Here is a 16,853-nt window from a genome sequence, read left to right as displayed (position 1 = left end):
GAGTGATTATGAAACCATGGAAAGCGTGCTCACCTTCTCCATCCTGGTCTGGTATGACAGCTCCACCAGCCAAGATAAGCAACAGCTGGAGAAGGTGGTACACAGGGCCTCTAAAATCATTGGCCACAGTCTTCCCACCTTAGCCTCACATTACAACACCAGAATTGCCAGGAAAGCCAACATCACCTCTGACCCTACACATCCAGTACACTACCTATTCACACTCCTACCACGAGGGAAAATGTACCGCAGCATCCGATGCAATACCACACACTTTAGGGACAGTACCTACCCACAAGCCATCCGCCACTTAAATACCGGTATAGCACTTAATAGTTACTCCACTACCTGGCCTTATACCTCTCTTGGTTACTTTGCACAATGTAACTGTTTTCTGTACAACCAATGCACTTTCAATGTTTCCATTGCACTTTGCAATGTTTTCCACATTTTTGTATGTCAATCCCTGTTTATTTATTTATGTATGTACCCCCTTGTGTTTTCTAGTTGTATTGTTGAATGTGAGCTCACCAAAGTACATTCCTAGCAACTGTGTTTTTACACTGTTGATATGGCTAAATAAACTTGAAACTTGAACTTGAAATACCACAAAAAACCCACAGACTATTAAATTACATTTTAGAGAAAAACAATATGGCCAATATTCAACTTTCCATGCAATCATATTCATCATCAGTAGAAGAAGATACCGCACACTCTTGTCCATCGTGCTGCAATGTATTTACAAAACAACGTTTCGGCCCGAAAATTTGAGAAAGGCCATATGGGCCAAAACGTTGTTTTATAAATAAATTGCAGCACGATGGACAAGAGTGTGCGGTATCTTCCTCTACAAAATTGATCTTGCACCCGTTAACTGCACGTCGAAACCTCTGGTGTGCATTGGTTTCCTCCTTCACAAGATATTCATCATCAGTGTCAGAGCATGGGAAAGGCATGACACAAAGAACAGTCTATAGTGTTGGGCTCTATAGGACCACAGGCGGTGTTAGGGTGCCCTTGGGGGGCGTTGAGGAGGAGGGGGCATATAGGGGGCATTAGTCGATTTTACGACTTGCGTTGTCAGGCTACAAGCCAGCAAAGTTTGAGTAGTGCCACCCTCAAAAGTTGACATTCAGACAGAGGAATGTCTGGAAACTTGACCTAGCATGGGTTCTCACAGTAAATTACAAAAAAGTGTACACTTTCATGCCACCAGATGTCGACAAATTATTCAAACTGGAGTCGGTCAAGCCAGTGTTGCAGTTGAGGATGAGTAAGCATGAGACGGGCGCCCTCCTGTGACGAAAATGTGATACTGCAGGTATATTGTCCGACCAATAGCCTAGCCTTTCCAGGTGTATGCACTCCAGTCAAACCCAAATCCTTTTAGTCTAGTAAACTAGAGCTCCAGTTCAATACCCCTGAAAGTCTGGGTTCGAATCCCAGTGGGGCCACTCTACTCCCCTTCACTACAGTCACACAAAACACTTGTACGTCCTGTATTAAAATTGTGTCACATGTGGACAGTTACATATAGTCTACACAGAAGGATCCCAGGCTAATTTAGAGTTGCACATATTTTTTTTATTTCATTATGATGGTCTTCATTGTGAATGAATTGGACAATACGAGTGTCAGAGGCCAGTACCCTGCCACTTTATGCATGGTCTATGCACACAAACACACAAAAAAACACAGCCTGCTGTGCCTGCCCTCCATTTTGCATTTTAAACCCTCTCTCAGAATCTCAAATGGCACACTTGTGCACTTCAGGCACTATGTTTTTAGTGCGTAACTAATACGCCATACGCACTAAAACAAACACTGAAGTGCACAAGTGCACCATTTGAGATCCAGGGCCTCTCTACCTAAATTGGAAACGTACTGCAGATCTCTCTCTCTCTCTATCTCCCTGACTCTGTGTGTATGGTGTGTTTGTAGTATAGTCTGCATGTTCACAATGATTGCTCATCTTTCATACTTGAACGCACACTCAAAAAACAGAGAAACAACCTTGGTATGTTGCACAGAGTCCAGTCAATCACATTCCACACAGTTAAACCATACATGTCGTATCCACAGACAACACTTTCATGTCAAAGAAATCACAGGAGAGTATATTTATGTACTTAACTTATTTATAATATATATATTGACAATAATTCACAGATTTTTTATTCACAACAGCCTATATGGAATCCCCCCCTCCCTTCCCAAATCTCTCTCCTGTGATTTCTCCCCATCGTTCCTCACCAAACAGAATAAGATACTTAGTTTGAAAAGAAACCCACTCCGATGTCTACAGTGCCAGTGTGACGTCACAGTGGAAACACCTCAAAAGAGTCAGCATGCCAAGCCACTAGGGGTCGCCCTTGATTCTTCAGTGCCAGAGATGGTTCACAGAAAACATGAGAACTAAAGGAGCAACAAAGTACCAAATACACTTGTGCTTTGAGCTCTTCCGTCATAAATTCACAACACATGTAATGTTTGGTCAACATATACAGTATATATATATGGACATAAAATGCCCTTGCCCTTTAACAGACAATCAGTAATTGTATACTATATATTATATTTTTAATAGAATATCTCTGTGTCAGAGATAACTCTTAAGATACAGTAAATATAAAGGTTATGTTCCATTTTGAGGGGAAACATGGAGGAGCATAGAGGCATTGCTACAGATAGAAATGTCACTATGGTTGGGCTTGTGTACTCTTACGGCTGAAGGGTCAAGGGTCTGCTGTACGGGGTTGAAAGGTCGGTTATCAGGACACAGCTGGAGGACTGAGAAATGGACTTCTATGGTTAGGAGGTGGGTGGGGGGGGGGACGTCTTCAGTGGGCTCCTTGTCACACAAACTTGAATGCAGACAGGAGAGATGAAGAGACGAAGAGACGAGACGAGACGAGGGTGGAGCGACCAGGAGGATGTGGGACGGGCTCAGAACTGCACCCAGCTGCCGGAGGAAGGATCCTGGGGTGCAGGAGTCACCTGGGGGGCCATGCTGGAGAGAGAGAGAGAGAGAGAGAGAGAGAGAGAGAGAGAGAGAGAGAGAGAGAGAGAGAGAGAGAGAAAGAGACACAGAGAGAGAGAGAGAGAGAGAGAGAGAGAGAGAGAGAGAGAGAGAGAGAGAGAGAGAGAGAGTATAAACACAGGATCCTATTACAGGACTACCTACTACACTAATGCTTGAACTGCCCTAGTCCCAGGCCAGACACTTGACATGATGCATGTGTGTGTGTGTGTGTGTGTGTGTGTGTGTGTCTGTGTGTACTCCACTTTACTTTAAAAATAAAAACAACCCTACTTTGCATCTGCCCTTGTTGTTCTGTATATTTCCTTTGCACTTATGTTGGCTATGATTGGGTTCTCGATTGTAAGTCGCTTTGGTTAAGAAGCATCTGCCAAATGCAATGTAATGCACGTTTTGTTAAAAAAACGAAAGTTCGGGGAAGCATAATGAAATTTGACAGGTCTAAATGAACACCGGCACTCTATTCCCTGCTTGTCTGCACTGCACCCTGCACTGCTATTCCCTGTTCAGCCATCATTTGACGGACTTGTACTGTAAGTGCAATGACAGCTAGCACGCCCTTCAATTATCTACACAGCATTTATTCCCCCCTCACCTGCTCCAAGTCAGAAACTCGCTTTCTCGTTCGTACCCACCATCCCGTTTTATACAGGATTCCGCCCTCGCGCCTCCTTGGTTCTGCTCGCTCTCCCAATAACCGGCCCGGAGGTGTCCGCTCAGAGCTCGCACATATTCGTTGGCACGGGTATTGTCCGAGCTCATAGTTGGAGTCCCGTACTCCCGAGCCCAAGCATCGTTTTTGAAACATAGGTAACATTGTGCTCAGCAGTAATTTCAGCACCATGGTCAGCGACCTTGCCCACTACGCTATTTTGCTATTTGCTTTTAACTTACGGTCCTCGCGTGCAGTGGTCCAGCAACCCCGTAAAGCACTTTTATGATCGGTTCGCCGCGCGGACAGCGGTTCTCCTGCGGGAAACCCACGATCACGAGAAGCCTGTACTCCAGCGAGAACGAAGATGTATGCAATGCATACATAGGCTACTGAATTCGAATTTCATTTCAGATAGCGCACTTATGAAATGAAGAGTTCAGATGCAAAACCCCCTAACTCCATTTCTGAAGACCTGCACTTCTATATTTTTAGAGAACCCCGTTGTTGGTTTGGTTTACATTCATGTACTTGATATTACATATATATATAGATATATTACATAAATAAAAAATATATATGCCATCTTGATAGCTTTGCATTAAATAAAAATGAATTAAGATTATTTTCTGAAAAGGCACTTAGGGGGTTTTGCATCTGAACTGAACTGAAGTCCGCTAAGCTCAATCAAAGACCATAGAAGGGGTGGGGAACTCCGAAATATACAGTATAACACACTTAAATTAATCCCTACTCAAAATACTAGTAATTGCAACATCTCTGTCCAGTCAGTAAGCGTCATCGTGTGTGCTGTAAAGGGGTTCAATTTTACCTTGCAGGAGTGGAGGAGAAGTCTCCCCACACATCAGAGGAGCTGGGATTGGACTGGACCACTGTGTTCGAGTTACTGCTGTCCAGGTCCAGCAAACAATCTGGAAAGGTGGAGCACAAGCAGGAGAGTGAACTTTCACAGCTTTATGACAAGGTCATTTGATAAGGAAACTTGAACCAAAATAATTCTACCAAAGCTTTGGCACAACATTACAAAGATGGGGGAGGGGTGTAGATAGATAGAGATTAAGAATTTTGTTCAAACTGTATATTTCTATTACACAGCAAATTTATTGCTCAAGTCATGTTACTATTAATAGTGTATGTGGAACCAACTTCAATACACATTTTTCGAATAATCTCGCGGGCCAAATAAAATAATCCCGCGAGCCCGATTTGGCCCGAGTTTGACATCCCTGGGTTAGGGTCTTCACCTCTAACTGACACCCAACTGTCGGATCGATGTGGAGTCATCTTAAAAACACAATGCAGCTGAAAAATGCTGTGTGTGAGCTGGGCATGAGAGAAATTTAAAAGTGGGTGTTACCAGTCTGTGTGTCTCCTTCAGGGGGTGTCGTGTTGTGATTGGAGGAGGAGGAGGAGGAGGAGGAGGAGGATGGGGGTGGGGCTATCTTTCCGCCTGGAGGAGGTGGGAGGAGTCCAAAGCCTCCTGCACTCTGTGGGCGGGGTTTATCTCTCTTCTTCCCTTGCTGAAAAAGACAGCAGCATTGAATTACTATCATTTGTGTTTTACTTTGTGGCAATATTATGCAAGGATAAACTATTGCAAGAAAAACAAAACAGTATTGCATGTAAATAAAGCTGACGTAAATAGCTAAAGCATATATATCCCAAAATGAATACTCTGTGTGAATTTCCATTACAAGAGATAGGGCTGGACAATATGATGATATAAATCGTTATCGTGATATAAAAGTGTATATCGAGACCTTTCTCCTATATCGTTTATATCGTGATAGTAATTTTATCAGTTTTATACAATTGAATATCATTTAATTACATTCCATGTCGTCACAATACACACTATAAGTTCATGCAACTGTAAAAATAACAATAAAAAGATCCATTTTAAAGAAAGGTTGTTTTGCAACATGAAAAAATAAAGAGCAAATAAAGAGAATAATTGAAAACGTATGTAATTGTGCTATATCGTGATATATATCGTTATCGTGATATAAAGTAATCCATATCGTGATATAGTTTTTTTTTCCATATCGGCCAGCCCTAACAAGGGATATGGCTATGCTCTGCCATAACACAATGCCTGGCTTGTTAGCGTCATGGTCAAAGTGCATGTTTGGTCCCCAAGCCATCTGTGTTCAAAGACTGGGAATTGGACTTCTCTACATTTTTGCTTTGGTTAGGCTTAAAGTTTGACCCCTGAGGGGGGGTCAAAACATTGGCCGAATTTGTGACGACGCATTTCTGCGCAGTCTGCACATGTGCAATTGCAATGCATTCTGGCTAGAAAATGCATTCTAATGGCAAAATGCTCTTGCGTGCTGCGCAAACTGCATATCAATGCGCCGTCACAACTGAGGCCATTGTGTGTTACCGTATAACCTTTATATTTTGAGTTTTCAGAGTGCAGACTTCAATTTTCTTATTTTCAAATGAGAATATAGTTTTGTCCTGCACTTGACCTCATTGAGGTGGAATGTGCATGTGACGCAGTATTCTTCTGCGGTAGTTTGTCACTTGCTGCTCGAATCTGTGACCTTCTAATCACAGCCAGTATGGGAGCAGTTACGATACGACTGAGCTAAAGGTCTAGGCCGGGGTAGCCAGGCTGCGCCCCCGTAGTGACACAACACCTTCGGCGACGTTGCTTCTGATTGAATCGCGATTGCAAGTCTATGATAATCAGGCGAAGGCCGGGGTGCATTTCTCAAAATCATAGTTGCTAACTGTGTTAGCTACTTTGTTGCTTGCATTGCAATTTCCCATTGGTAACTACCCAGGTTGCTAACTGGCTAGTAACTGCAGGAAATGTTTTTTGAGAAATGCACCCACGTGGCCACGTGCTGATGGTGACTGAGTATTGGCAGGGGCTGTTCACTCACGGAACAAGCTACTAGCCACAACTGGCTAACCCTAACCACGGGACAGTGCAAAATGAATGGGTGTCAATGGAGTTTTCCACCATTATAATTTTTGTGATTTTTTATAATTTTTTGTCCTGAAATATTAATATTAAATTCGAAGCTAGAAATAATAAGACCCCATTTGAGTAGCGTTTCGATTATTTTGCGCCACTAGATTATTATATACTGGGTCACAAAGCTCAATTTTTATGGGGCCAAACCCATAAACATTAGCATGATGCTAGCGAGTACAGGTTGAAATCTTCTAACCTGCTGTAAAACTACACACCTGAACGACTTGTCAATACAGCCTATTGTTAAACAACAGTCATAGTGCTTACCAGGAATGTTTTGTTGATAATATTTGTGACTGGAAATGGCAGTAGCAATGTATTTAGCATGGGTTCCCCTTTCCATTCCATACATTTTCCCACATGAAGGACTGGCCTACGCTCGTTACTGCAGTATGCATGCAAAGCTAACTGGCTACAATGGGAACCAATGAGACTGAGCCTTCTCCCTGTGTTCTAATTTCTCTGGTATTGGTAGCTTACTCCAATATTGAGAGTGATGGTCTGGCCCTCCTTGAAGCCCAAATCGAGTTTAGGGCCCGTGTCTGGTGCCCCGGCATTTTTACTGATCTCATTCTCCGTCTTTACCCACCTAAAGAGAGAGAGAGAGAGAGAGAGAGAGAGAGAGAGAGCAAGCAGGTGTGATGTTGCAAGATCATAGAAGGGGTAGGGGACTCAGAAATATAAATATAAATATAAATTCAAAATAGATAGAGGGACAGACAGACAGACAGAAATAAACATGCATCAAAAAGTAATACTGCCTATATGATACCACACATTAATATCATAGAACATCTGACATTGCTGAGGCTCGTAAACATTGTGTTGTACGTATATATGTGCAGTGCTTACTTAAAGTGGTCCTGGAGTGACACGTTGAAGTCAAAGGCGTCTCCCCGGTCCCCAAAGCCAACTCCAATAAAAGCGCTGCGGCCTGTTGGAAGAGGTTGGAGACACATGACGTGGAATCCATGACAGTGAATTGTATACGCAAGTATTGGCCAGGGGTGCGCTTCTCAACAGTGTCGTTGCTAACTAACTTGGCAGCTTACTTGGTTGTAATGCAATTTCCCATTGGCAACTTACTAAGTTGCTAATTGGTTAGCAACGACACTGTCGAGACACGGGGTCCAGAAGAGCAACCCTCAGACCCTGATGGATTTTCTTCAGTCATAATACTCATAATGATTTGTCCTGAATTTTTTACATGTGAATCTTGGACAGATTTCTAAACATCAAGTCAGGGGTGTCAACAACAAGTAAACAAAATACTTGGACAAACAAAAAACACATCTTAAATGGATGAAAGCTGAGAGAAAAATAAGGTCATGTGAAACATATGAGTAAATTGAGAATATATGAGGGCAAAACATCCATGTAGATCAGACATACTTCTCTCTGGTGATGTGGGAAGGAGGGATCTGTAAACTGACTGGAGCGTTACAGTTGGCAAGGCCAGGCTACTTCTGAAGTACTGGGGGTATCCATACTGAATCCAGACACTACAGTATAATAGTATACTTAATTTCACTTTAGTGAGAACTGAGTCATATTATGGGAAAAATATCCCTCTATTAGAAAACCCTGTCAAGTACACTGCAATTCTGTGATGGGTGGCTACAAAAAAATCCATTGAAATATGTCATTATTACTCACACCACCCTACCCATTCTGCACAACGTAATCATTTTCAATAGAAACAAAATGGGATTTAATTGATAAAAAAACCCATCACCTAAAAAGCAACAGCACAAAAACAAACAACTTAACAGCGGCAATATCAATCTTCTCATTTGGCCATATGGCAGTCATGAAAGGCTGGTGTTAGGTCTACTAACAGAAACTCATTGCGTGTTCATCACTTGGTCTGAAACTTGACTTTTATTTGGCTCACTGATTTACACAGTCCATTCGTGATTTATTTCTCTGGCTGGTGCATTGGCCACTCATCAACTGAGGATGGAGCTCATAAGGGCAGTCATGGGTAAGCAGTTAGGGCATCAGACTTGTAGCCCAGAGGTTGCCGGTTCGACTCCCGACACGCCAGGTTGGTGGAGGGAGTAATTAACCAGTGCTCTCCCCCATCCTCCTCCATGACTGAGGTACCTGAGCATGGGACTGTCTCGCCGCACTGCTCCCTTGGGGCAACATTGTGGGCTGCCCCCTTGCACGGGTGAAGCATAAATGCAGTTTCGTTGTGTGCAGTGTGAAGTGAACACTTGTGTGTGCTATGGAGTGCTGTGTCACAATGACAATGGGAGTTGGAGTTTCACTTTCAACTTTCACTTCATAAGCGCATAGGTGGTTGACACTGCCTCCTTCAAAAAAAGGTGTGAGGTGCGTGCCGTGCTCGTCCCAAAAAAGCAATTGCTGTGGATGCAGGATATAAAACAAGCGCACAAGAAAAAGGAAGAAATATCCACACATAACGAAAGCTCCCTTGTCGTGCTTCAGTAAGTGAAACATTGGCACAACGTTTCAACATGCAATTTCTTCGTCAGGAGTCACATTTCTTCCTTTTTCTTAGGCACTGCCTCCTTACCAGTAGTTACCACTCGGCACCCTGATGTAGCTTCTATGTAGAAAGCCAGCCAATAGTCAGCACAAAAGGGGCGTACTAATGACCAATGGCTGTTTAGTTGTCAAACTCCCACAGACTTCTGGGATAGCGAAGTAACCATTAGGCATGATCGTGATGAAGCAGTGCTGCTTTTGCCAGGCAGCGTGAATGCACACAGAATTTTCTAACCACAATGCATCAAACTGCCAAAGTGTGTATGCGCTCTGCCTGGCAAAAGTAGCACTGCTTCATCATGATTGTGCCCATTATTTGCCTACTGCAAGTATGACTGGGTATAGAAAGTCATCCGGGTACCGTTCACCTCCTGGTTGAAAGCCTACTAGGGTATTTGGATGTACTACAGAGGCTCTTCCTTATTTTTTGCCTTCTACATAGGAAGGCAGTGGGGTCTTTCGGATGCACACATAAACTGAGACACACACCACCACAGACCTGCCACAAAGAGACATACACCCTGTGTGTGTGTGTGTGTGTGTGTGTGTGTGTGTGTGTGTGTGTGTGTGTGTATGCGTGTATGTGTACAGGTGTCTGTCACGTGTCCGTCATTACCTTTATGTGAAACGAGGTCCCTAGGCCCAAGTAATTTTATGCTTGTGTGTGTGTGTGTGTTGGGGTGGGGGGGATTACACACCATTATCATCTTGTATTCTCAGCACAAAGTAGCGGCTTGAGTCACTGACTGTTTCCACGGCGATGCCTGGATATTCGGTGATGGGCGCCTGAGCAAAAAGCTCCCCTGAAGAAGAAAACAGAAACATGAAACCATACAGATACAGATACAGATACAGACATAGACACAGACACAGACACGTTTGTTTTTGTATCTTTCCCATCAAATCCTATTGTAATAAAACTCAAAAATGATAAAACTGTTGCCAGACACAAACAATCTATAACCCAGTCAGTATTTTTTTTGTTGCACTTTTCATTTTACAAGCAAATTACTCATTTTCTGTTTTTTTCCACCTTGTACCTTGATAAATAAAGATGTGCACACACACTCTATCCCCCCCCCCCAAAAAAAATAAAACAGTCCCATGCAACCCTCCTCATTTTTTTGCTGAGCACAGCATGGGAGAGCTGATGGCTCGTATGACTCACTTGGGCTTGAAGTTGGCTACATGAAAACAGCAGCCACTCGGACATTTTGTTTTTTCTTTAAAAGGGGTATGCCACTATTTTGGGGCTTAATACAGTTGAAATCATTGGCCAGGGTTTATAAAGGTGGTAAAGTGTCTTATTTTTCATGTAAGCCGTTGTCTTGCTTTAAGACAAGTTAAAAGAGGGAGCAACGGATCCATTGACTTTCACTAGCTTAGCGACATGCTCCCTCTTTTAACTTGTCTTAAAGCAAAACAACGGCTTACATGAAAAATAAGACACTTTACCACCTTTATAAACCCTGGCCAATGGTTTTAACTGTATTGTGGCATACCCCTTTAACAGGGTGAAAAATGCTGCTCATGCAATGGAGTACGACAGAGATACTGTCGCAGTACATACGCAGAGTGACACACACCACCACAGACCTGTGTCAAATACATGTGCCACAAAGTCCCTAGTGTGTGTGTGTGTGTGTGTGTGTGTGTGTGTGTGTGTGTGTGTGTGTGTGTGTGTGTGTGTTGGTACATGCAGTACCATATGAGAGCAACTGAGACTTTGTCCACCTCCAACACTTCAGTGTGTGGATTTATCATGTGTTGTACACACTGTATGTGTGTAGTGGGCTGGACCATGTGTGTATGTATGTATGTATGTATGTATGTATGTATGTATGTATGTATGTATGTATGTATGTATGTATGTATGTATGCATGTATGCATATATATGCATGTGTGTATGTATGTATGTATGCGTGTATGTATGTATGTATGTATGTATGCGTGTATGTATGTATGTATGTACATGTATGTATGTGTGCATGTATGCATGCATGCATGCATGCATGCATGCATGCATGCATGTATGTATGTATGTATGTATGTATGTATGTATGTATGTATGTATGCATGTGTGTCTGTGTGACTGAGGTGTTCCGCGCAGTCCGCCCCTCAAGTCTCGAAGTCGCTACCTCCTAGTCAACGCATCCGTTCGGGTATGGGAGGCACAACACCATACCGCTGAGCCAAAGGACCAGTCCGATAGCCCAGCACTACCGAGGGAGGTTTACTAACGTTGCACATCACACTCTGCTAGTTGGCCTCTGTTACATATGTATGCATGTATGATTGTATGTAGACATGTATGTATGTATGTACAGGTGTATGTACTGTATGTAATCACCTGAGACTTTGTCCTCTAGCTTGATGAAGGCCACTTTCCCCCGGGCCGTGATCCTCATGCGCCCGCTCCAGTCGGGGGTGTCCAGCTTCCAGTCCGCTGCCCTATGGCACAGAGGGCACACAAGAGGTCAGAGGTCAGACTTACGCCATCAGAGGGCACACAAACTGATATAGGAGAGGTTTAAGATTCAGCCTTATGTGACGGAGGTCATCTTGCACCTGTTCGTCCCCCTCAAGGTGCGAACGTGCAACCTCGTCAACTGCAGGACCAGTCCCCCAGCCCAAGGACCAGTCCCCCAGCCCAACGGCATCGATACTGTATGAGGCTTTGGGAGGGAGGTTTTACTAAGGTTCCACACCAACTCTGATAGTTAGCCTCCGTTCCACTCTCCCCCTTAAACCTCACTCCCAATCCGGGTCACGGCACCACTGTGACGGAGGTCATCTTGCACCTGTTCACCCCCCTTGGAGCGCGAATGTGCAGTCTTGTAAACTACATCGGTTCGGAAATGGGAGGCACAGTACGATACCGCTGGACTAAAGGACCAGTGCCCCAGCCCAATGGCATCGATACTGTATGAGGCTTTGGGAGAGAGGTTTTACTAAGGTTCCACACCAACTCTGCTACTTAGCCTCCGTTACACTTATTCTGTCATTGGACTATTTCATGACAAGGTTACGAATCCCACGTGGTCAAAATGATTAACCCAACCTTTTCTAGAAACATCTCCTCCACAGATCTATACTCTCAAAGGGAAAATGGGGAATTCAACCATATGGCCAATGCTTTGAAATGGGCCTATCAGGTTGTTTGACAATGTGGACACTGTGGGTTCTTCCTAATATGCACACTCCCATCCTCCCTTGCTCACTTGCCACCCTGTGGCCTTGTGATGACGTCACCGACAACAGAATTGTATTTCAATGTCACAAAAGTGCCATTCTAATGTCATTTTTCTCATTCGCAAACGGGATGGTGAATGAAGAATAGTCCCCCAAAAGTTATTGTGGCTGGGCTGACACCAGGGAAACTTTATTGTCGTCTCCATGAAGGCGTGGCGTTATAGCGAAACGCGTGTCCACAAGCACAGGTTGAGGATGGGAGTCTGCATATTGGAACACACCCAATCACATTTGACGTCGGACACACTGAGGCGTCAAGAGGGCTACACATACCCATCAACGGGCACACAAACACATCAGAGGTCAAACAAAATAAGGCAGGGGTGTCACACTCACTTCGGTCCAGGAGCCACGTACAGTGTATAGCCAATTTGATCTTAACGCGGGCTGGACCAGTAACGCAATTGCAAAATAGCGCAAATTTCTGTTTCTTCTCAAAATCAGTTCAATAAAGACGCTTTTGCACACCTCTGTAGTTGGGCAGGTGCGTAGGATGTTATCCCAGCGGGGTTGTCAGTCAAGTGCAAAGAAATCCCGCACACTGTCCATTCCACCAACAAACTTTAATACAACGTTTCGGTCATCCGACCTTCTTCAGGTAAAGTTTTTTTTTACGTTTTTCTACTTTACCTGAAGAAGGTCGGATGACCGAAACGTTGTATTAAAGTTTGTTGGTGGAATGGACAGTGTGCGGGATTTCTTCTCAAAATCACACTGCAGCCAATCATCTGGAGGATGACAGCAGGTGTATCGGGATGGAGCGTTGACTCGAAATGATGAGCAACAAAAATGCTCTCAAGTACTGAAAACCATTACAGCAACTTTGTAATGGGCATGCAATGGAGACTTTCTTCTTTGCTTTCTCTACAAGTCTGGGGCCGGGTTGAACCATCTGGTGGGTCTTAGGTTTGACACCCCTGCACTAAGGTATCAAGAGGGCATAACTTACAATACATACCCATCAGAGGGCACACAAACAGGTGTATCATGGTGCAGAAATGCCAGAGAGGTCACAAAATCAGAGCAACCAGAGGGCATACAAATATCAGAGGACGCACAAACATGGGCATCAGAGGACATACAAACAGGGGTAGAAAGGAATCACCGGATCATCTTCAGATGTGGAAAATAACTTGTTTTATTGGGCAAGCGCCAAGACACTTGCCCAATAAAACAAGTTATTTTCCACATCTGAAGATGCTCTGGTGATTCCTTTATTCCCCTGCATTTACCAAGTCCTTTCCAGAGACGCACCAGATTGTGAAGTGCAGGAGCGCGGAGGATATCTCTCTTTGCTACGTGATACAAACAGGGGTATCAGTGGGCACACAAATGCACCAGAGGTGACAGAGACTAGGGTTTCAGAGAGCACACAAGCCCACCTGAGGATCAGGACACCAGTGAAATCGAAGGGCGGGCGAGTGCACACAGAACACACACACACACACACACACACACAAACACACACACACACACACACACACACACACACACACACACACACACACACACACACACACACACAAACACACAAGATCAGTGTTTCCCAACCTTTTTTGTCCTGCGTACCCCCTAAGCCAAATTGCCATATGATGAGTACCCCCTCGCCCTCACTCATGCTCTGTTCCTCCATCCCAATGTGACTACAGTCAATATTTTAGTTATTATAACATTTTCCCGCGTACCCCTTGAGGTGTGCTCGTGTACCCCTAGTGGTACACGTACCCCTGGTTGGGAAACACTGCACTAGACGACACTGGGAACAGGGGCGGTTCTAAGGGGTGGCATTTGCCCCCCCAGAAATATGATTTGCCACCCCAATTAAGAGCCCTGATTGTGACCAATAGCCTTAATGCTTGACATCATTTCAGACATAGAACTTTAGGTTGCAGGGTTTCACTTTAAGGGATTCACTGTATCACATAAGTGTGTGTGTCGATTATATAGCGTTTATAATTTTCCCTTAGTGTAGGAGCATGCCCCCCTGAAATACACTTCGCCACCCCTTTGCCACCCCAAGAATAAATGTCTGGAACCGCCCCTGACTGGGAAAAGGACCTGACTCCTGTGTTCACAAACAGAAATGAAATGTTTTGTTCTTCCAAACCAAACCATCCTCAATCATAGTGTAGGAAATCTGCCAACACTGACACTGATACGGGGATACATGGTTGACCAACTCTCTGGGCTTCTATAGTAGGCCTATACATGACTGGTGGTCATTCTCTTTATTAAGTTCAGCAATGCTTTACTTGTGTCTCTCAAATGAGTTTCCCTTCCGGGATACATAGCCTATGGTGGCCTTGTAATGTAATTTCCAAGCATGAAGTCTCAAAGACGTTGGCAGCGTATCGTAGTGCTTAATCTTTCACCCAGGGCTACTACTGGCATTATATGGGACACACATCGTTCATCTAGGCCACACCACAACACAGAATGTCTGGTTAATTGAGGTGTTTTAATTAGCAGCATAGCCTACTATTAACAACGTGCAACGGGAATTTAGAGGGGGTCATTCTACAGTACACAAGGCGCAAGGCTCCATTTTCAGCCTGTCGTCTCGAAATGTTATGAATTTTCCATCGCAGGGTTTCACGCGCCTCACGCGGAATGTTAATAATTATGGGGACATGAGTGACCAACGGCCATAGCCTAATATTCCGGAGCTCACACTGTTTTTCAAGAGGCCCTGACATATTCTTTTTAAGTGACGAAGTTGAACGGCACATAAACACATCAACACGGGCATTTTCTATACGAAGTCCTCTGGCAGGTGTACCAGTCAGTGGTGGTGGTTCCAAAACAGATAAAAGGGCGCTCACGACGATGATGCGCGGAGATAAACATTAGGCGTTGCGTGGCACGACACACATATTTGGCTGGATTGAAACGATTCAAAGCACACTCATACGCTAGTAATGCGGAGAGAGGACCCTGTATCATACATTAACCTACCGATGGCCGCGGTTGGAAGCCCGCGGCGGAATGCGATAAACGTTGACATCAGGCTTCACCATCAAAATTGACTCGTATTCCCCTTCTGTCGCCATCTTGAATTAAACTCAAACGACGCGTAGCATTTATCTGAATTCCCAGCTAGGTTCAGCGGGTGGATTGCTTGCGTCGCGACCAAATGTCAATGGCGTGATGCGGTCCTTGAGTGGGGATGCGGAGAGATAAGCCGCGGCCTGAGCGCGCATCCACGGATCATTCACCACCTGGATAGGCTGCCTCAGAAGCCGAGCATTCACACGAGTCTCATGTCTTGACTGGAAGTCAGTGGGTATGGGATGAGGGAATTACAGTAAATCGGCTGGGTCCCAGGAACCAAAACAAAGCCAGCCTCAAAATTTAGTGGAAATATAAAGGATAGACGAATCCCGACCAACCAAATTAATTCATTTGTATAATTTTGATAAGGTTTTTTTCAAAACACAGAAACAAAGTAATTGTATTATTTGTATTCACGCCCACAACGTCAATATGCTAAACAGGGGTGGGATTTAAGACTACAAGCGGCTATCTTTAGACAGGTGGACGCAAAACGGAAGCGGAAATTTCCGCAGTTGCCTGGAAGACGCTGCTTCCTCCCCTTCCCCATCACCCAAGGTTGGTATGTTTACTATGGAATAGAAAAATGCTGATTATGTGTCGTTGTAGTGGAGTATGCGTTTGTTAATCCTTGAATGCAGGAGGCCCAGCATACAGCATCCATACGGCTCTGGCATCCACCTAGAACAGTAGACGCAGGAGGAGGTGTCATGTTTCCTCCGAAGGAAGGAGGACCAGTAACAGCTGATGCAGGCAGCATATCCCCCAGCAGATCACGATGTTTTTTTTTAACTGGTTGTCATAAAATCTTCATTGCCATGAAAGCATTGGCCTGGCGATGCGTAAAGGGAATATGTCGTTTGTATTTAGCTGATAGGCGATACAGGTTGGCTGGCTTGATTGCAGCTAAACGAAACTGTCTCTGCACCTGCTCCACGTAGAAATCTGCTGGCATAGCTAAGGTAGCATAACGTTGTATCCGCTTGGAAATACTGGCATGTCTGCTGGCCTCAGACAGCATTCTTTTGTCCTGTGGAATGCGACATTGTGGCAATCAATGGCATTAGTTGCCATACTATGCTTGAAATACAATAATTGTTACAAATGTCACGCGCCCTGGTGCTAGTTGCACGGTACAGCAACAATGTATCCCTGTACCACGGCTAATCCTTCGTGTATTACACTACTAGTCGGATGCAGCGTGTTGTTGTGTACTGCCCTGTCATCGTAATTACACGCAGCCTCACGCGCGGGTGTCAGACGCACACTCTTAAATGGCCGTTACAATTTGCACACTTCACTACTACCAGGGCCATCTGCGGTCCAGACT

General features: G+C 44.4%; 2 protein-coding genes across 2 annotated transcripts in view; one reads left to right on the top strand and one right to left on the bottom strand.

Moving 5' to 3' along the window:
- Nucleotides 1-1,540: 1,540 nt before the first annotated feature.
- necap1 (NECAP endocytosis associated 1) lies at nucleotides 1,541-15,594 on the bottom strand. The gene is made up of 8 exons (XM_063185894.1): nucleotides 15,428-15,594; nucleotides 11,571-11,671; nucleotides 9,918-10,022; nucleotides 7,558-7,639; nucleotides 7,186-7,294; nucleotides 5,074-5,236; nucleotides 4,528-4,627; nucleotides 1,541-3,013 (listed from the first exon to the last, which is right to left on the bottom strand). The coding sequence occupies exons 1-8, from the start codon at nucleotides 15,520-15,522 to the stop codon at nucleotides 2,950-2,952; spliced, it is 819 nt and encodes a 272-aa protein (XP_063041964.1). The 5' UTR covers nucleotides 15,523-15,594; the 3' UTR covers nucleotides 1,541-2,949.
- A 416-nt stretch (nucleotides 15,595-16,010) lies between these two features.
- The window catches only part of LOC134436024 (uncharacterized), a 36,379-nt gene continuing 35,536 nt past the window's right edge, over nucleotides 16,011-16,853 (top strand). Inside the window, exon 1 of the mRNA XM_063185052.1 lies at nucleotides 16,011-16,081. The gene's annotated coding sequence lies outside the window, so the exon portion shown is untranslated. The remainder of the gene's footprint in view (nucleotides 16,082-16,853) is intronic.

The sequence above is a fragment of the Engraulis encrasicolus genome, chromosome 20 (genome assembly GCF_034702125.1).
Source record: "Engraulis encrasicolus isolate BLACKSEA-1 chromosome 20, IST_EnEncr_1.0, whole genome shotgun sequence".
Classification (NCBI taxonomy): Eukaryota; Metazoa; Chordata; class Actinopteri; order Clupeiformes; family Engraulidae; genus Engraulis; species Engraulis encrasicolus.
Note: the sequence above shows the minus strand (reverse complement) of the source record. Positions and strands in the feature narration are given on the sequence as shown.